The sequence below is a fragment of the Mobula birostris genome, chromosome 18 (genome assembly GCF_030028105.1).
Source record: "Mobula birostris isolate sMobBir1 chromosome 18, sMobBir1.hap1, whole genome shotgun sequence".
In the NCBI taxonomy this organism is placed as follows: domain Eukaryota; kingdom Metazoa; phylum Chordata; class Chondrichthyes; order Myliobatiformes; family Myliobatidae; genus Mobula; species Mobula birostris.
Genome location: NC_092387.1, coordinates 41,485,476 through 41,507,034, shown reverse-complemented (window position 1 = coordinate 41,507,034; position 21,559 = coordinate 41,485,476). Strand labels below are relative to the sequence as shown.

The window sequence follows — 21,559 nt, the reverse complement described above, 5'->3', positions numbered from 1 at the left end:
TGGCGGAGTGAATCAACACTGGCAGAATGGCATGAAGGACAACCTGCAAGTTGTCCTGGTTGTTTGACAAAACATATATTTCTAAAGGGTTGTTTAGGAGGAAGGAAGAGGCAAGAATGTGGGTAAGTAGTTCAATTATCCTGCAGACCTTCCAATCCAACGTGAAGATCATGTTGCCCTGGAATTTCAGTATCAATACACTAAAAAAACAATGTGGTACATCGAAACTTCCAGGCATTCACTTGTACTGTGAGCTCTCTGTATTACTGGACTCTCAAAAGGCCAGAGATTGTTCCTTAATCAGCCTCCTGTTGCAGGAATGTCTCTAACCCTGCCACACACCGGGGCTGTTGGTAACATCAAACACTGCTCGGATTGGGAAAGATTGCTGGGATCAAGAGAGGTTGCTGGGATTGGGAAGAACTGCTGGGAATGGGGAGGGCTGCCTTGAAGGACTATTGTAAACTGGAATTGGTAGCTTGCTGGTAAGGGAATGATTATCTAAGTGTGTGTGTGTGTGTGTGTGTGTGTGTGTGTGTGTTGGGGAGGGGTTGAAGTGGAAGAATCTGCCATGGGCCACCTACTCAAGACTTAGAGCAGCAGTTCAATGAGATTTGAGGATACATTGTTCACAGAGCTGGAATGGACAGGTTATTGCCAGTGCTCCATGTTGGGAGGTCCCAAGCCCTACTACAAAAGGAGGAAAATTGGGCATGGGGCTAGCAGCCCCATCCAGTAAAAACCCAAATATGGAGAAACTCCAACAGAAGCCCCAAAGACCCCAGTCCTGCAAAAGGAAGGATCTTTGCCTATAAGCTGGCCACCCCTGGGGACGAATTGGAAGACTGGCCCAGGACAGAGGACACTGGTGAGCTGCTGTCAGTGGCTGATGCCCCAGTAGGGGTGATGTGCTTAAGAAAGTGTTGCCAGAGGCTAGATATTGCTCCATTACATTGTTCTCCATCTCAGTTCACACCATGAGCAGACAATAGTGCTGTGGTTAAGTCATTGGATAAAACGACAGGTTCCTGATTAACCCAGCAACCCAAGGTCAAGTCCACCTAAAGGAGCTGGTGCAGCTGAATTTGAAGAATTAAAGCCTGAAGATGAGAGAAAAATCTTGTCCCAACATTGGTGATAATAACCATGTACAACTGGGTTGTTGTCAAAGCCATTACCTCATTAATGACTTTCAGTGAAAGAAGGCTACTGCTCTGGTCTATATGTGACTCCAGAACTACCAATGTAATTGACTATTAACCTGCTCCTCAGGTTAATGCTATTGCCAGTGACATCTGTATCCGATGGAAGAAAGAGAGAACTCCATCATGCTCTCATCTATCATGTGAGCATTCTGTAGTGTTTGTACCTGCATATATCGAGTGACTGCAGATGATGATGGAGATAGTTTTTGGTTCTTTGTTATTTGTAGTTTTCATAAATTCTATTGTAGTTCTCTAGTTTACTGTAAATGCCTGCAAGAAAATGAACCTGAAGGTAGCATATTGTGACACATAAGTACTTTGATAATAAATTTACTTTGAACTAAACAAAAGACATATGATAACCATTTTCTCTGTTGCTTATTCTTTTTGTATTGATTCACATATTGGAATCTGGATATTGCTGGCAATATATTTCCAAATCAGGATATTGAGTGACTTCCAGGGGATCCTGCATCTGTTGCCCTCGTCCTCCATGATTGTAAAGGCTGGAGAGGATGGAATAGCACTGAGGCTTCTTGCAAATCTTCTCCCATGAAGCACCATCGGCTGAAGGAGGATGATATGTGGTCATTTCCATGCCCGTCTTTGACTTGACACCATGGACTTCATCCGATTTGTAATGAATATTGAGAGCTCCAAGGGCTATACCTTCCCAGCTGTGCATCACCACGCTGGCTCCTCTGGCGGGTTTGCCCTGGCAGGATGTACTTGTGGATGTAATGGAGAATCTGGCGCATTGCCCGCGGGTAAAACTCTGTAAGTATGACTCTGTCAGGATATTGCATGATTAGTCAGTGGGGAAGTTGGTCCAATTTAGGCTCCGGATCCCTGGAGTTCTTTGCAAGTGTGACGGGGCTGCAAAGGACTTCGGTCTGTTTGAATTTGGTGCAAGGTCGAGATTATGGTTTATTCTTCCTCTGAAGCAGTAAACATCAGGGGTTTGCTCAGCCATAGAATCAATCACATGGGGCTGGAGTCTCAAAATTTGAGATTTTGCTTCTGAGTTTAAAACACACTAAAGCTGTTTCCTCCCCTAAAATGCATTAGTGAACAATATAGGTTTTACAACAATGTTATAGTTACTAATGCTGAGTTGATTTCTCTGGACTCTGGGCAGGTCCCGGCGGACTGGAAGACTGCGAATGTCACACCACTGTTCAAAAAGGATGCAGGCAAAAGGCAGTTATCTATAGGCTAGTTAGTTTAACATCTGTAGTTGGGAAAATGCTTGAAATTATAACTAAAGAAGAAATAACGAGGTATCTGAAAAGAAATGGATCCGTTAGGAAGATGCAGCATGTATTCAGCAGAGGCAGGTCCTGTTTGACAAACTTACTGGAGTTCTTTGAGGATATAACAAGCACAGTGGATAGAGGGGAACACATAGACGTTATTCACTTGGATTTTCAGAAGGCGTTCGATATGGTACCACATAAAAGACTTATGCATAAGGATGCATAGAGTTGGGGGTGATATATTAACATGGATGGAGGATTGGTTAACTAATAGAAAGCAGAGAGTTGGGATACATGGGTGTTACTCCGGTTGGCAATCAGTGGTGGGCAGTGTGCCGCAGGGGTCAGTGCTGGGCCTGCAACTGTTCACGATATACATTAGCAATCTGAAAGAGGACACTGTGTGTAGTGTATCTAAGTTTGCTGATGATACTAAATTGAGAGGAAAAGCAAATTGTGCAGAAGATACAGGAGCTTGTAGAGAGATATAGATGGATTAAGTGAGTGGGCAAGGGTCTGGCAGATGGAGTACAATGTTGATAAATGTCAGGTCATCCACTTTGGAAGGAAAAATGAAAGAGCAGATTATTATTTAAATGGTAAAAAGTTGCAGCATGCTGCTGTGCAGAGGGACTTGGGAGGGCTTGTGCATGAATTACAGAGGGTTGGTTTGCAGGTGCAGCAGGCTATCAAGAAGGTAACTGGAATGTTGGCCTTCATTGCTAGAGGGATTGAATTTAAGAACAGGGAGCTTATGCTGTATCTGTACGGGGTACTGGTGAGGCCACACCTGGAGTACTGTGTGCAGTTCTGGTCTCCATACTTAAAGAAGGATATACTGGCTTTGGAGGCGATGCACAGGAGGTTCACCAAGTTGATTCCAGAGATGAGGGGGTTAGACTATGAGGAGAGATTGAGTCGCCCGGGACTGTACTTGTTGGAATTCAGAAGAATGAGAGGAGATCATATAGGGACATATAAAGTTATAAAAGGGATTGATAAGATAGAGGCAGGGAAGTTGTTTCCACTGGTAGGCGAGACTAGAACTAGGGGACATAGCCTCAAGATTCGGGGGAGTAGATTTAGGACAGATATGAGGAGGAACTACTTTTCCCAGAGAGTGGTGGATCTGTAGAATTCTCTACCTCATGAAGCAGTGGAGGCTACCTCAGTATATTTAAGACAAGGTTGGATAGAGTTTTGCATAGCAGGGGAATGAAGGGTTATGGGGAAAAGGCAGGTAGATGGAGATGAGTCCATGGCCAGATCAGTCATGATCTTATTAAATGGTGGAGCAGGCTCAAAGGGCCAGATGGCCAATTCCTGCTCCTATTTGTTATGTTCTTATGGTTTTATTTCTAAATCCCAGGTTGAAGTTGAATTCCATAGATGTTATGGGAGACTGAATTATTTGCAAAAATCTTCCTCCAGAATTTGTGCTCGGATGACATTGTGATGATCACACTGTCTCAGAAGGCAGCCTTCAGCCAGTGATACTTCATTATGTTCCTGTTAAACTCATCACTGACAGTATGTTCATAGACTTCTGCTGCTCTAGCCTGTCCACCTCAAGGTTCAACGTGTTTTGCATTCAGAGATTCACTGTTGTAATGCGTGGTTATCTGAGTTATTGTCACCTTCCTGTCAACTTGAACCAGTCTGGCCATTCTCCTCAGACCTCTCTCATTAGCAAGGTGTTTCACCCAGAGAACTGCCACTCACTGGGAGTTTTTTGTTTTTCACACCGTTCTCTGTAAACTTTGAAGACAGTTTGTGTGTGGAAATCCCAGTAGATCAGCAGTTTCTGAGATACTCAAACCACCTCATCTGGCACCAACAGTCAGTGCATGGTCAAGGTCACTTAAATCACATTTCTTCCCCATTCGGATATTTGTTCTGAACAACAACTGAACCTCTTGACCATGTCTGCATGCTTTTATGCATTGAGTTGCTACCACATGATTGGCTGATTGGATATTTGCATTAACGAGCAGGTGTGCCTAATAAAGCAGGCATTGAGTGTGTCAGATAATGTCCGTGACAATTGGATGCATCAAAAGTTGTTGAAATGTGAGAAATTCTTTTATGTTTTTTAATTAGAGTTAGAGCAGAGCAGCTGGCTCTTTCAGCCCGACTACACCCATATGACCAATTAACCTGTTGGCCCATCCGTCTTTGGAGTGTGGAAGGAAACCCCCGTTGTCACAGGGAGAACGTACAAACTCCTTACGGACGGTGGCGGAATTGAACCTGGGTCACTGGCGCTGTGATAGCATTGCATAAGCTGCAATGCCACTGTGCTGCTCCAGTTCTGCCTGATCGTCCCTTGATGTGCAGGACCTTAATCAGCAGCTGCCCCATTCTGATGAACTGCTAAAGATCCATGCTTGAAACCCACCCAACTGTTCCAGGACAATACCGTCTCTGGCACTTACCTGATGCAGTGGAAGATTGTCCAGGTATCTCCTGCTTACGAAACAAGAAATCCAATCAGACAAATTAACAGCCATCAGTCTGCTTTCATTGATTGGGAAAGTGATGGGAGGTTGCTCATTGATAATCACAGATTACACCTGGATTACTCAACTCCAAACTAATCACAGCCCTTGTGCATATATGTGGATAGGAGCGAAGTGCATGATGCTGGAGGAACTCAGCAGGTCAGGCAGCATTTGTGGAGGGAAATGGACAGTCGGCGTTTCAAATTGACACCCATTATCTGGACTAAAATATGGAAGGGAGGGAACCTGGAAGTGCTGGATCACAATCTGTCATGCGATAGGTGGATCAAGGTGAGGAGGGGTGAAAGGGAGATGGTGGAGGGGAGAATGGAAACAGCAACAGAAGCTTGGATAGGTTGAATTGTCAGAGGGCTGAAGGTGATGGAATCTGATAGGAGCAGATGGTGGAGTACATAGTCAAGGGAGGGAAGGGGGGAGAACAGATGGGAGTAGTGAAGGAAGAGAATCAGTGAGAGGTGTATGAAGATGGAGAGGGTGAAGGAGTGGAAATAAGGTTTTGGAGTGGAGTAAATGTGGGGAGAAGTGGGTAAATCAGGAGGAGAAAGGAAAGAGAGGGTGAGGGTGCAGTTAACCAGAAGCTGGCTAGCTGAGAGTGATCGTCTTCAGTATTAGGTAGTGATACTTACAGATACCAGCAATTGAAACTCAGCCATCTCAGCCCTACGTGGGGGTTCCTGCTGCAGTATCAATTATCCTCCTTCCAACGTACAAACAGAGGTTCACTGATGTCAGCACAGTTCAATCCCTTTCCTCAGAAACTGAATCAGTCCATGCCTGCCGGCAGCAAGAACTAGACCCACATTCCGGCATGCATTGCTACCTATCAACTAACATCGGTACCCTACATCTGCCAGTCAATAACTGTCCCCAGCGCGAGAGAATCTAACCAACTCCCTATGACATTCAAAGACATTACCAGGGCCCAGGTTTACCAACAGTCAAAAACGTAATTAGAGATTCTGTACTATTACCAAGTCTTTTGCAACAAGCTGGTGATTTTCCAAAATCTTCTCAAGTCAGGAGTGGGACGGGACACTTTCCACTTGCCTGGGTGAGTGCAGCACCAGCAACAGACGAAACCCAATACCATCTAGGCCAGTGCAGCCCACTTCACCGGCAATCCATCCACCATCCTAAACGTGTTCCTTCCCCTGACAACTGTGAGGTGCTGTACCTTGGGGGAGTCAGATAAGGATGGGACATATACTCAATGGCCATTTTTTTTGGCACCACCTGTACTAAAGTGGCCACTGAGTGTACGATCATGGTCTTCTGCTGCTGTAGCCCATCCACTTCAAGGTTTGATGTGTTGTGCACTCAGAGATATTCTTCTGCACACCACCGTTGTGACGCATGGTTATTTGAGTTACTGTCACTTCAAGGCATCGTCATTCACAGATCTGCCACTCACTGGATGTCGTTTTGTTTCTCACACCATTCTCTGTAAGCTCTCGAGACTGTTGTGCATGAAAATCCCAGGAGATCAGCAGTTTCTGAGATACTCAAACCACCCCGTCTGGCACCAGCATTCATTCCACAGTCAGTCACTTAGGTCACATTTCTTCCCCATTCTGATGTTTGGTCTGAACAGCAACTAAACCATGACCATGTCTGCACGCTTTTATGCATTGAGTTCCTGCCACATGATTGGCTGATTAGACATTTGCATTAAAGAGCAGGTGGCCAGTGAGTGTATATCATGAATGGTGGGGCCCCAGGGAGCTTGGCAAGGCCAAAGATCCCTGAAGCTGAGAGTACGGGGAGATATGGTAGTGAAGGAGGCACATGCCATTGTTAAGCAGGCCAGAGAATGTAAGAACACAAGAGATAATGAAGATACTCACATCAAAGTTGCTGGTGAACTCAGCAGGCCAAGCAGCATCTCTAGGAAGAGGTACAGGAGGTGGGGCATTAGCGGAAGTTAAAGAAGTCAGAACATTGACTTCTCTAACTTCCGCTAATGCCCCACCTCCCCCCCGTACCCCATCTGTTATTTATTTTTACAGACACATTCTTTCTCTCACTCTCCTTTTTCTCCCTCTGCCCCTCTCACTATACCCCTTACCCATCCTCTGGGTTCCCCCGCCCCCCTTGTCTTTCTCCCCGGACCTCCTGTCCCATGATCCTCTCATATCCCCTTTGCCAATCACCTGACCAGCTCTTGGCTCCATCCCTCCCCCTCCTGTCTTCTCCTATCATTTTGGATCTCCCCCTCCCCCTCCCACTTTCAAATCTCTTACTCACTCTTCCTTCAGTTAGTCCTGACGAAGGGTCTCGGCCCGAAACGTCGACTGTACCTCTTCCTACAGATGCTGCCTGGCCTGCTGCGTTCACCAGCAACTTTGATGTGTGTTGCTTGAATTTCCAGCACCTGCAGAATTCCTCTTGTTTGCGTTTTTAGATGATGAAGATGCTGGAAATCGAGAGTAATGCACACAAAATGCTGGAAGAACTCAGCAAATCAGACAACATCTATGGAGGGGAGTAAATGTTGACATTTTGGGCAGAGACCCTTCATCAGGAAACATATTCCAATGGTACCTGACTAGCTGAGTTGCACCAGCATTTTGTGTGGTAATGCTGGAACGGTATGTACAGGCCAATATACAACAGGTTGAATGTGATTGTACTGCAGAGGGTGCAGAGGAAGTTTACCGGAACATTCTCTGGGGAGACCGGCGAGGTTCGGTTTGCTTTGTTTGGAGCGGGGAGGACCTGATGTGTGCAAAACGATGAGAGGCAAAGATAAGGCCAACAGTAAGAAACTTCTCCCTGTGACAGAGATGCTAAGGCTGATGATCATAGCTCTCCAGTGAAGAGTGAGGAACTGAGCAACTGCTTTTTTTCATTCACAGGGTGGTAGCAATCTGGAACACACTGCCTGGGAGGTGGCTGGAGGCAAGGGCTCCGACGTAACTTTTAGGAAACATCTGGCTCAGCACTTGAATTGCCAAGACACAGCAGGCTGTGGCCCAAGGGCTGATAAATGGGATGAGGTCTGCTGGGCACTGCAGGCACGCTACACTGGTGTCAGGATGTGTGGCAGCACGTGTGGGCTGCCCCCAGCACAACTGTGGGTGCAGTGGTACTCCACGCAAGCCACACGTCTCACCCTCTGCTTCCATGTGCACCTGGTAAATAAATCTCCAAGTGGGACCAGCAAGCGTATCGGAGCACCATTTCCTGGGGTCCCCTCCGGGGAGTTGGGAAACGCTGCTTCTCCTTTGTGGTTGAAAGCTTGGAATCTGGGAGCTTCTTTCCCACCGGTACCCCCAGCTCACAGACTGCAGAGGCTAACAAGAGCAGGTCGCCCTCAGCTTCTGGAGGTGGCAAACCTGTTTGTGCATGACGCAGAATCAAAGAGGCTCCACAGAGTTTTAAAATTGTTTTTAATTCGTACACCATGGGTTCCACCAGGTTGTGTGATGAATGGGCCGTGATCCTCGGCTGCAGTCACAGTAACCCTGACGCGGCGTTAGTGAGGTGGCTGGCCTCTCGCTTCCTTAGGGCTTCTTGCCTTGTGAGGTGTGTAGAATGGACGGACGAGGTGGGGGTGGGGGAGCAGTGGGGAGGGGGAGTGGGAGAGGAGCCGAGGGAAAGGGTGGGGTGCACTGGGAGTGCCGTCATTTCACTGCTCTGGGTCGATGTGGAATTACTGCCTCAGTCACGCTGCGACGGCATGACAACCCGCCACCTGGTTCTCTGCAGCACATCCAGCGGTGTACTCTTGGGGATCATTCTGAACTCTGCTCAACTGAGGGGCAGCTTTGGGAGTCATCCCCTGGCAGTGGGAGTTGGGTACCCGTCGCTGAGGAACCCCGGGCACCAGGACCGATGTCCCTGCCTATTACAACCAGCTACAGCCCCGTGGCCACATTTCACTGGCCAACAGCAGGGGCTCGCGACTGGCACACTGGGTGACCAAGGTCAATAGGAGGGGCTCAGAGTGGTTAATCCTGACTCCTAGAGGCAATGGCAGAAGACCGCAGCTGTGATGCTGGGTTCCCAGGGGCAGGCAGCTACACAGGTGGCCAGGGCCAACAGCAGCACCACACGGCTGTTAACCTGGGGTTTCCTTGGCCAACAACCGGGGCACAGAGCGTTGGTTAATGGCTGAACTGTTCAGATCCAGTACATGGCTGTGCTAGAAATTTGCCTCTGTGGTTAACCCCACTCTGGCCCCAGCGACACAACGTATAGGTAAAGTTGTGTTGAACGTTTCTAGCAGGGGTTCCCAAATCTGATGGGCGTATCACTGCCCTTTGGCCTGGTTCACCCCAGTGTCTGCGACCCCCGCCTCTGCCAGTGGAGATGCCCGGGGCCTGACTGTATCAGCGGTGGAGATGCTGGGAGCTAATCCAGGTTATATTGGTGAAACACAGCACGTCCCAATACACACCCATTGCGAACAATAGGCACTAGGATCTTCACCAGAAATAAAGAAACATTATCTGATCAAACAATACAAAAGAGTTTCCATAAACCACTATGGGGGCAACAGACTATTTGGTTTCTAATTAAATGCTTTAAATAAATGCATATAAATTATTCTCCTTTTTCATATTCTTTTCTTTCGCCCAGGTTCACAATGCGATGAAAACAGCAGAATGTCACTTTCCTAGGTCACAGTCTCTGCACTGTTCCTTCTTCAGCAGAAATGGTACCTCCTCGGCCGAAGCCACAGGAAGGAAAGCTGTGTTTTCTCCCGCTGCCTCCTCGCACTCGTTGATCAGTTCATAGTCCTCTGGTTTCCGGCTGGCTAAGGCCAGGATCTGGATCTGCCGCTGCACCGTCTGAAGAAGCATCTCCACCTGCTGGCCCTCGGCTACGTGGAGTGGGGTGTTGGGCGCGCTAACACTCGGGAAGGAGTGCGGGTCGTGCTCTGCACAGCCGCATTCCTGGCTCTCCACTTGTACCTGGATGCAGCTCTTCTCCCCCATCAGCGGGGTGACGGGGACCGAGGCCGCCCAGCACTGCGGCGACGCGCCTTTATCTCTGAGCTCCAAGGTGCACAGGTGGACATGTCGGTGCGAGGCGGCAGGGCACATCCCATGGGAACCATCGGGAGCTTTCCGACAAGTCGCTGCAGGTCTAAAGGGCAGAAGACGGACCCAGGGACAGAGAATCAAACGCTAAACTAGAAAGCTTCAAGCATAAGTGGGGCATTTAGCTGTATACTCACAGACAAATGCACGCACCACACACACACTCACTCACTCATATGGTACTCCCCCCACTACCTCCATTCACACACACACACACACACACACACACACACACTCACACTCATATGGTACTCCCGCCACTACCTCCATTCACACACACACACACACACACTCACTCACTCATATGGTACTCCCCCCACTACCTCCATTCACACACACACACACTCACACTCATATGGTACTCCCCCCACTACCTCCATACATACACACACACACACACTCACTCACTCACTCATATGGTACTCCCCCCACTACCTCCATTCACACACACACACACACACACACACACACACACACACACACTCTCACACTCATATGGTACTCCCCCCACTACCTCCATACATACACACACACACACACTCACTCACTCATATGGTACTCCCCCCACTACCTACATTCACACACACACACACACACACACACACTCACACTCATATGGTACTCCCCCCACTACCTCCATACATACACACACACACACACACTCACTCACTCACTCACTCATATGGTACTCCCCCCACTACCTCCATTCACACACACACACACACACACACACACACACACACACACACACACTCTCACACTCATATGGTACTCCCCCCACTACCTCCATACATACACACACACTCACTCACACTCATATGGTACTCCCCCCACTACCTCCATTCACACACACACACTTATGTGCACACAAGCACACACCCTTGCATGTACATTTGCACACATCCATGCGTGCAGCAGGATACGTGCTTGTAAGTGCAGTCACACATGAAACCACACTGACAGAACGACTTGTGCACTCACATAGTGTCAGATCCGGTTATACTACCGCACTTTCACTGGGGACTGAAGCAATCAGAAACACGGATAAGCACATTCACACATAGTATCGTGCAAATGCACATGCAAACACACAGACACACACTCATCCTCATCCTCTTTCCTACACTGAGACATATATTTATACACATTATTTGGCACGAACTTTCATACACACACTTCCACACATAATCCCAAACTCTCGAGAGCACAGACTGGACTCCTTGTGGCAGCTCCTACCGTTTGCTGTCTAACGAGTCACTGGCTGAAGAGAGTTGATCTTGTATCTGGCTGTTTGTACTGGGAGACTTTGAGGCTTGTCCTTCTCCAACTGAACTCTTCGAACTGTGGAGTCGAGGTGGCGAGGGACGAGGGCTGACCTTTGACGACATTCTGCCCAGCTGCCGTTGGCTTAGGGACGAGGAAGAGCAATACCTGTTGGCCAATGAGACTGTTACGGTTAATGCCTGCTGGAAGGAAGGCATCCCCTCCCATGACTGCATCCCATGGCAACCTAGGTAGGTACTCTCAGCTGCCACGCCTGACTTGACAGGAAGTCAGAGGATGCGCTGAGTCATCACTGAATTATTCACCCTCGCACAGCAATAAGCCAGAGATTGGGTGGAATGTGAAGGGTTAATGTACTTGCCAACCAAGAGCTGGCTTCACAGTGCCGGTTGTTAATTGACTTGTTCGAAGGATATAGCAGCTCTTTCCCATTGGTTGCCTTCCGCGCCATGACACCAGTGTCTGGTTCCGGGTGCCACAGGGGTATAAGAGTAGCACATGTAAGGGACTCGCTGGCTCTCCTTTGTCTCCAGGACCTCCTCTTCACACTGAGGTCACGACCAGTGCTGACAAACCATTGGGAAAGTGTGCTGCAGATTTAGGAGGGCTCACATGCACAATTAGGTCAGTGTTGGCTGAATGTTTCGTTTTGTAGTGTGGAACAAAATACCTGCTGAGTTTGAAGTGTTACTGAACATTTAGTGTCATAGCTTTTAATACTTAGAGGAGTACTTAGATGTTTGGTCAAAAGTTTTACTGTTTGTCTGTCAATAAATGGGTAATGTGCTTACTCATAATCAGTGTCTTCTGTCTCACTGACCAAATCTGTGAGCCTGCTTCCCTGCAACAATGGTCTTAAACTCAACACCTTCAAAAACAAGGTCCACTTCCAACAGGTCCTACTGTACCAACCAACCCTCCAACAATATCAGTTGGCCGTGAGATTCTGGACAGCCTGGACCAGTTCCCATATTTCGGGATCTAACTCCTGGCATTCATTAATAATAGATCTACACCTTCTTCAATGCACCAGCACCGACTTTGGTCAATTGAGGAATAGGGTGTCTGAAGATCCTGACTTCAGACTTGGCTCAAAACTCATCACCTATCAGGCATAAGAGATGCCCGTCCTCCAAGGAGAACAAGTGTGTGGTCTCCTAAAAGGGGCGTCACGTGGACGTATATACAAGATGGTGAAGAAGGTGTTTGGCATGCTGGCTTTCATCAGACAGAGCACTGAGTATAGGAGTTGGGACTTTATGTTACAGTTGTACAAGATATTGGTGAGGCCATATTGGACTATTGTGTACAGTTTTGGCCACCCTGTTTTCGGAAATACAAGATTAAGCTGGAAGGAGTGTTAAGAATATTTCTGAGAGTGTTACTAGGACTCATGGACCTAAACCATAGGGAGAGGTTGGGCAGGCCAGGACTTTTTTCTTGGAGCGTAGGAAACTGAAAGTGGCGGTGGGGGGGGGGCGGAATGACACTATAGAGGGGTATAAAGTCATGACAGGTATTGGCAGGGTGAATGCACAGTCTTTTTCTCAGGGAAAGAAATAAATCAACAATTAGACATAGGTTTACTATGAAGGGGGGCAAATAATTTGTTCATGCAGAAGGTAGTGGGAATATGGAGCGAGGTGTGTTCCTGCGCTGTATAACTCATTTCAGAGGCTCCCAACCTTTCTTATGCCACGGACCAATACCATTAAGCAAGGAATTCATGGACCACAGGCTGGGAACCCCTGTTCTATGAGTACATGCTTTTGAGAGCCGGACTATCTACCCCAAAGCACTGGTGAAATATTGTTGACAATGTGTCTGTAAAGTCCTACATATTTACTATGAGGATAAGTGAACTAATATTGGTGTCACCTCCCAGATCATCAGTTAGGACACTGAGTGTACAAGTTGGGACGTTATGTTACAGTTGTACAAGATATTGGTGAGGCTGTTTTTGGACTATTGTGTACAGTTTTGCCCACCCTGTTATAGGAAATATATAATATGGGAGATGGTGTCATCTCCCAGATCAACAGCCCCAACATTTAGTGACACCTTCTGGGCTGACAATGTTGGGTGCGTGCCTAACACTAGATTCCCAAAGTAGGCCCACTGACCAGAGCTCTATCATGAGAATAGATCACCAGGAGTGTACAGGAAATAAGACGGACTCTAAGAAATGCAGCAGTCCCACAGCTTCTTGGAAACCCAAAGCAGAGAAGCAACATTCAGGGTGGCACAGAGACCCTCAAGGCTGTGAATCTCAGCAGAGGGGTAGCATTGCAAATGCACCACATCACACCACCAATATGCCCTCCTTGCTAGTCAACTCCTGACCCATCTGTGGAACAGCCTCAATTTCCCTGACTTGACCTATGTTCCCCTGTAATGTTAAATCCCTCCATAAGGTCCACCCCTCAGCCTCCTGCATTCCAATGAGAAGAAGCCCACTAATCAGATATCTCCTTATAACTGCAGCCCCCATTCCAGTCAACATCTTAAGGAGAATGTTAGATCCATAGATCCAAATTGGAGATGTACAAAGTTGCCAGAAAAAAAAATTGGAGGCCTGAGAATTGGGAGCGGTTCAGAAAAGATGAACCAAAAGACTAACTAAATAAACAGAAATAGCATGTGAGAATAAACTTGCAAGAGACATAAAAAGATTCCACAAGTACGTTAACAGTCAGAGAAAACAAAAGCAGACTTATTCTGTTAGAAATGGGAGAAATATCGGCACGCCTGCGCGTGTGCAGCCCTCTGGTGAAAAATGATATCGTATTTGTTAAATAGGGGCCGTGGACCATTCTGATTTGATGGAGAATGGACGTGAAATCACAGAGGAACATCTGGAGAAATTTCTGAAATGCCAGTTCACTGCTGTCGTTACTGTGTGGTCAGGAATCTTTCGGAGGGTAGGCCTCAAAATCCCCGGCCTTGCCTGCTTTTGGCGACCGAGAAGGAGGTCGAATCGTTCAGACAGAGATGGCGCTCAGTACTCGGTGTCGGACAGCTGATCAGAGCTCGAAGTTTTCGGATGACTCAGAGTCGGATTGTGGCTGGCATTGCAGGGAGAGTTTTTCTTCCTTCTCCCGTCTGCATGAGATGTGGGACATTTGAGAAACTTTGAACTTTACTGTGCTCACGGACTTCTTCATCAAGTTATGGTATTGTGCACTGTTGTAACTATATGTTACAATTATGTGGTTTTGTCAGTTTTTTCAGTCTTGGTCTGTCCTGTGTTTTGTGATATCACACTGGAGGAAATAATGTATCATTTCGTAATGCATGCATTACTAAATGACAATAAAAGAGGACTATGCGTCTTCATTATCTAAAAAAATGGAACAAACAAATGGCACAGCAACAAAATGAAAACTTTGGTTCTGTTTTCATGGAAAAAGACAGTAAGAAACTTCCGGGAAATGCTTGAGAAGTTAGAATCTAATGAAAGGAATACTGGAGAAAAAGTATTCGTGAAAAAAATAGTCCTAGAGAAGTAGGTAGCATTGGAAAAGTAAATCCCCAGCACCTGACAACCTGCATTGCAGCTTACTAAAATACCTGGGCACAGAAATAAACGACTCATTGGCTGTTAGCTTCCACAATTCTATTGATTAATGAACTCTTCCTGTAGATTGGACAGTGACAATTGGAGAAACACAGAGTCATGAAACACCACAGCACAGAACCAAGCCCTTTGGCCCATCTAGTGCATGCTGGACTGTTGTTCTGTCTAGTACCATCAAACCACACCTGGACCATAGTCCTTCACACTGTTCCTATCCAGATACTTATCCAAACTTCTCTTACACGTTTCAATTAAGCCTGCATTCCACTTCACTGGCACCTCATTCCACACTCGAACCACTGTCTGAGTGAAAAAGCTCCCCCTCTTGTCACCTTTCACCCTTAACTTATGACATCTAGTTCTGGTCTCACCCAACCCCAGAAGAAAAAGCCTGCTTGCATTAACTGTATCAATACCCCGCATAATTGTGTATATGTAGTTCTAACATAGAAAAGGAAGGAGAGATAGATCATGGAAATATAAACGGGTTTACTAACATCTGGTGTAAGGGATCTGCAAAGTCTGTTATATAGAAGCTGTTAACAGGATACGTAAAAAGTATCATAGAGATAAAGTTAACATAGATTGATAATGGGAATAATTTAAAATGTTGATTAATAAATGTATAATTTATGATTAGTGTATATTTTTCTAGTAAATATTGTATATTTGATGCTACGTGCCCCTGGTACTGCCTCAAGTAAAATTTCTTTGCCCCTGTGCAGACGTGTATTTGTCCATATGACAGTAAATTCAACTTCTGACTTGTGCTTTTACAAACCTTTGTATTTTTTGAGGATGCACGTGGTAGAATGGAAAATATATGCGGTGTGCTTGGATTTTCAGGTGGTCCTCCCAGGCTACTGGACGACCTGGGCTCACAGTGGAGGCATTGGGGCTTGGGTGTAAAATCCCACCCCATAAATCCATATCGAACAACATCTTTCCTTGACGGTAACGCTGAGTAGAGTTTGGTTGTAATTTTTCCACATCAATTTACCTCTGTGGTTTCCCCACTGATTTTTGTGAAGGCGAGGATTTGGCTGGGGACAACCCGGCAGCTGAGAATTGCGATTCCAGAACCTTGTGCCGATCTTCCACTATATTGGTTTCAGGCTTTGTGTACTGAAAAGAAGAGAAATATTGCCTCAGGGCCTGCGAGCTTCTTATCGAGAACAATGCTGCATCACGAGCCTTCCAAAGGCATCACCAAGGAGCTGGAGGTTGTTCTCACGATAACAAAATAAGAACCTCTAAGCAGGAGATGATCATTAGGACTTCCTGCAACACTAATCCAATTTCCTCCACCCTGTATAGACCAGGATCTTCCTCAAATTGTAAATGATTGCAAACTCTTAGTGGAATTCAATGAAAGGTGCCAGCATGACCATGATAGACCGAATGGCCTCATTCTCTGCCATACCCTTCTGTGATCGCACAAACAATCCACTGACTAATCTAGGTTACCTGGGTGAGTACTCTGACCGTACTCACTTCCGTAAATAAAATCGAGCCAGCCGCTAGAATGCTCGGAAGGTGTTGACCCTGCTGCCTCTTTGGGTCGGTGGAGGCTGTAAGCCAGTCCCTTCAGCCACTGAACTCAGGAGCTGAGCAGGTATGAAGGGTGGTGGTGCTCACACATCTGGCAACATCTCATTGAACCCGTCCAGGGGCACGAAAACCAGAGTTAAAAAGAAATACAGGCAATGGAAACTGCAAACTGGGCCGGCTGGTGGCACAACGACATCGGCGCTGGACCCGGGAGCGGAGGTTCCGGGTTGGAAACCAGTCGGGTCCACTCCCGAGTACGCTTTCCATCCGTGCCGGGTTGAGTGTCGAGATCGCAACTCGACCTTGTAAAGGGAAAAATACTGCGAAAATGTCTGTGTGAGGAGTGGCGCGCCACACAGTCTCTCTCTTTCGCTCTGCGCCTTGTAAAGGCCATGAAAAAGACATCATCACGGACACACACACGGACACGCACGCATGCAGACACACGCCAAAAAAAAGGAAATTGGAAAGAAGAACAGAAAATGCTGGAAACCCTCAGCAGGACAGGCAGCATTTGTGGAGAGACAAACAGGGTTAATGCTTCAGGTTGATGACCCTAGTTCAGAACTGGAAAGGAGAGAAAACGTCATTTTCAGGTAAAGTGGGACTAGAACTTCCCTGCAACAGGACTTGATCAGTCCTGATGAAGGGTCTCAGCCTGAAAAGTCAACTGTTTACAACCTCCACAGACACCTGATGGGCTGAATTCTCCCAGCATTTTGTGTGTGATGCTCTGGAATTCCAGCTTGTGTTTATGGAATTTCTCTGATCGGGGGAGGCTGGAGGATAAATTGTTAGTGGGGCAGTTGGAGGTTGACAAAGGACCCTGATGCTTGCAAGTAGCAAGTCAAAGTGTGGTATAGAAAAGGAAGGATAAAGGAATTATCCAATGTCACAGACTGGAAAATAAACAATCCTGATATAGACTGACACAAGGAAGTGATGAGAAGTCAGCGAGTTGGGAAGCCTGTAATGTACCCATTTGGAAAACGAGATGCTGTTCGAACAAAGCCTACTTGCCTCAATATCTTCAAAGTAGCTGCCTTGGCCCAGTTGCCAGCTGCTTACCTTCTCCAGGGGTAGGACGTTCTGACGGGGACTGTCCGGTCTCCTCACTTCACTGGTGTTCAGGCTGTAACTTTTTGCAAAGCGAATCTCCTTGCTTTGATCACGAAGCTTCTGCCTTTGTTTTCTGATAAAAAAGAGATCATCTGCACACCCGGCAAACTTCATCCATTAGCCCCCGAGCAGTGATTACTACGTATGTTGCAAACTTGCACTGGGTGGAAGGGAGACGGTCACCCTGTCTGCTAAACCACGAGCCTTGCACACAGCACATAAAATGGCACCAATCCTGCCCAATGAAAATGGCCCCCTTCAGACTTGCCCCGTGACCATAAAGCAAAAGGCTATCAGGTCACTGGGGAAACGAGGTAGCCATGACGACACGACAGCTAGTCTGCTGCCTCCCTGCTCTAGCAACCCAGGTTCAATCCTGATCTCCAGAGCTGTCTGTGTGGAATTACCGGGTGAACGAGTAGACTTTGGGGTACTGCTAGTCTGTGTCTTTATTGATGCTTTGCTGCACGCGTGAGTGCTCAGTGGGGGGTGTCGATGCTTTTTTGCTGATGGGGGGAGGTTGTTGCTTGGCTGCTGCTTGTGCGTGGGAGGAGGGAGTTGGGGGGACTTTGGGGTTCTAACATTTAACTGTCATTCATTCTTCGGGGCACTCCTCTGTTTTCTTGGAAGGTTGTGAAGAAAAAGAATTTCAGGATGTATATTCTATACATTTCCCTGACATTAAATGTACCTTTGAAACCCACACCTTGGTAAACAGGTGACTCCCACGCCTCGATAGACAGGTGACCCCCACACCTCATCAGACAGGTGACCCCTACACCTCTATAGACAGGAGACATGCACACCTTAGTAAACAGGTGACCCCCATACCTTGGTAAACAGGTGACCCCCCCCATACCTCGATAGACAGGTGGCCCCCACACCTCGGTAAACAGGGGATCCCCACACCTTGATAGACAGGTGACCCCCACACCTTGGTAACAGGTGACACCCACACCTTAGTAAACAGGTGACCCCCACACCTCAGTAAACAGGTGAACCCCCCCACACCTCGATAAACAGGTGATCCCCCCACATCTCGGTAAACAGGTGACCCTCACACCTTGGCACTCTCTGTAGATTTGACTGAGCCTTTCTTCACTTAGTAAATTAACACTGGTGAAGGATCGTTAATGGCCTCAAAATTCAGGCCATTAAAAATGTGTAAAGAGCCTTTTAGAGCAGCTTAAAACTGTGAGAACAGCAGGTATAAGAACGGTTTGAAGTGAATGGAATCCAACGGGGTAAAACACTGGGAGATCTGGGATGTGCCCATAATCAATATGCCAGCCTCCTGTTGTTTTTGGCTCAGTAATATCAGCAACCACACTACCAATGTAATTCACTGCCAGAAAGGGCTCCGGATAAATGTAAATCTCTTTCTTATTAAACCTGGCACACTAAACACGAGGTGGGAAGTGTCAATACCTCCTCGCTGGCATGGCTTGAGATCGAGCCCACAGCAAAGGGTCCATGCCCAGTAACCTGGCACCACCTACAGTGAGTGACATTAAGGCTCAGAGTGCTGGGTTGCCAAAGCTTCAGGATTTCCCCGGAGACTGGGAGTAATCTCAAGGACGTTGCTCCTAGCAACCCTGGAGTGAAATCGCGTCTCTGTGATTTGTAACACGAGCTGTAACATAAAGTGCTCTACCACAGATTGCACCTTGTCACGGTCTGTCGGGAGACCACCAACTCATGTTATAATGATGGCTGATTAAAAAGCAGAGAAAATGATGAAATTCTATTTTGAAGATGACAAAGATGTCAGAAAAACAAGTCAGCTGATGAAAATATGCCACTCCAAATTAACACTACTGGGAACTTTAACTTTACTGGGAAGCCGTTTCGTGAATATTTCCATTGAATAGAATGGATGCCAACTGTTGGACTGTTTGAGGAGATGAATGTGATCTGATCACTCCATCTGGAAAAGTGTGAAGTGCTACACTTTGGAAGGTTGAAATTGAAGGCAGCGTACAGGGTTAATACTAGGTTTCGTAGCAGTTTGATCTTGGGGTCCTCCAAGCTGCCAAGCAAGTTGACAGGGTGGTTAAGTAGGCATTTGGGGCATCGGCCGTCAACAGTCAGGGGACTGAGTTCAAGAGCTGCCAAGTAATGTTGCACCTCTATAAAACTCCAGTTAGACCACACTTAAGACTATTGCATTCTGTTCTGGTGCCCTCATTATAGGAAGCAGGTGGAAGTTTTAGAGAGGGTGCAGAGGAGACTTACTATGGCCGTACCCTGGATTATGAGGGCAGGTTGAATGAACTGGGGCTTTTCACTTTGCAGGAGGATGAGAGGCAAAATGATAAGAGGCATGCATACATTGAATGGCTAACACAAGGGGGCATAATTTTAAGGTGATTGGAGGCAACGCTAGGGGGATATCAGGTAGGTTTTTTTTACACAGCGAGTGGTGGGTGCGTAGAGTGCTCTGCCAGGAATGGTGGTAGAGGCAGATACATTAGCGACATTTAAGAGATTCTTACACAGACACACGGATGGTAGAAAAATGGAGGGCTGCGTGGGAGGGAGGGTTAGATTGACCTTGGAGTAGTTAAAGGTTTAGCACAACCTCATGGGCCAAATGGCCTCCAGTCTGCTGTACCATCCTATGTTCTATGAAGAGACTAAACGTTATCTTCTGGGCCTGCGAAGAGGAGACACCACAAGGAAAACTGAGTTGGGCAAACGCTTGCAAGAGATTGGCAGTGGGGAAGGTGGAGAGAGGAGTCATCTGTGAAAGCAACTGGTGACCACGTGCTTTAGGTAAAAGGGACAATACTGTTCAGGGAACCATGGGCCAGCAGCCGTGACTAGAAGGCTGTCCCACTCAGTCACCTCATCGTTGCATCAAAACCCATGGGTAGAGGAGATCAGACCATTCCCAGGGTTGGAGGAGGTTGACCTGAATCCCAGGGATAGAGGGGGTTTGACTGATTGCTACGGATGAAGAAATTTGGCCAGATTTCCACGTACTGAAATGACTGGACAAGTTCCCAGGGAAGGAGTGATGGATGGCGCAGGATCGGATTGCTCCCTTGAGTTGGAGAGATTGGATTAATTCCCACAGATAAATAAAATTTGACCAATTTGCAGAGGTGGAGAGACTATTGGTTACATATTTGGAGATGATTTCCATGGATGGAGGATATTAGACAGATTTCCACACAAGAGTGCAGAGCAAATAGGCAGGATATCAAGTCAGCTTTGATCTAACAAGGATAAACTGATTTGCGCACTCTTAGTCATTCTGCAACATCTGCTCAAATTTGGTTGGCTGTATTTTCAAATCTCCAGTGATCTGGACAAGGTGACAAATCAGAACCCATTAAAGATATTCACTACGACGGCCATCCTGAACGAGTTGCTGCTATCACCTGCCCTGTGTTGGTGTGTGGCCTCTAGTGCGCAGATTTTGTGAACCCCAAGTCCTTCAGTCCCAGGGTGAAAATGCTTTGCAAATAACCATGGGAGTTTTTGTCTTGTATACGGAGCAAATCAGCATTGAAATACCATCGTCTTTCCAGAGAGCCGCTGCCTTTCGTTTCAATGAGGAGTTTTACTACTGCAGTAACCTGCACGCAAATGTTTTAATTAAATTTAATTATCTTTCTCCCTGTTATTGCATCCAACTGTAAAACTGATTATGACAGCAGCTTCGATAGATGGCTGGGACTAAACAGAAATGAGTTTGTCAGAGCCACGATTTCAAGAGAACGCTGCCTTTGATCTGATAGTTTATCAACTAAATGGCTTGGATATTCAAAATTAATAGTGCCTGTACTGAATTCATTCTGGTCTCGGGCATGGGGAAAAGTCCCGAGATGGGGCAGGCAACTTAGAATATCTCTAGGCTCAGCCAAGGAGCAGCAGCTACACTGAGATTGGCAAGGGAAAATTCTCAAGGATATGTGTGACTCTGTGCATCAGGGTGAGACTGTCGTGAGCCCTGCGGCTTGCTGTCGAGTACTGAGCTTCTCGGGTTTTGAGC

At 46.9% G+C, this 21,559-nt stretch overlaps 1 protein-coding gene across 1 annotated transcript in view; it reads right to left on the bottom strand.

Annotated features, from left to right (window-relative positions):
• Window positions 1-8,524: 8,524 nt before the first annotated feature.
• LOC140212078 (pro-neuregulin-3, membrane-bound isoform-like) overlaps window positions 8,525-21,559 on the bottom strand; it is a 519,217-nt gene continuing 506,182 nt past the window's right edge. The window contains exons 5-8 of the mRNA XM_072282571.1: window positions 17,509-17,632; window positions 15,890-16,014; window positions 11,265-11,459; window positions 8,525-10,074 (exon numbers count right to left, since the gene is read on the bottom strand). Of these exons, the coding sequence (XP_072138672.1) occupies window positions 9,594-10,074; window positions 11,265-11,459; window positions 15,890-16,014; window positions 17,509-17,632 (925 nt within the window). The 3' untranslated portion in view covers window positions 8,525-9,593. The remainder of the gene's footprint in view (window positions 10,075-11,264; window positions 11,460-15,889; window positions 16,015-17,508; window positions 17,633-21,559) is intronic.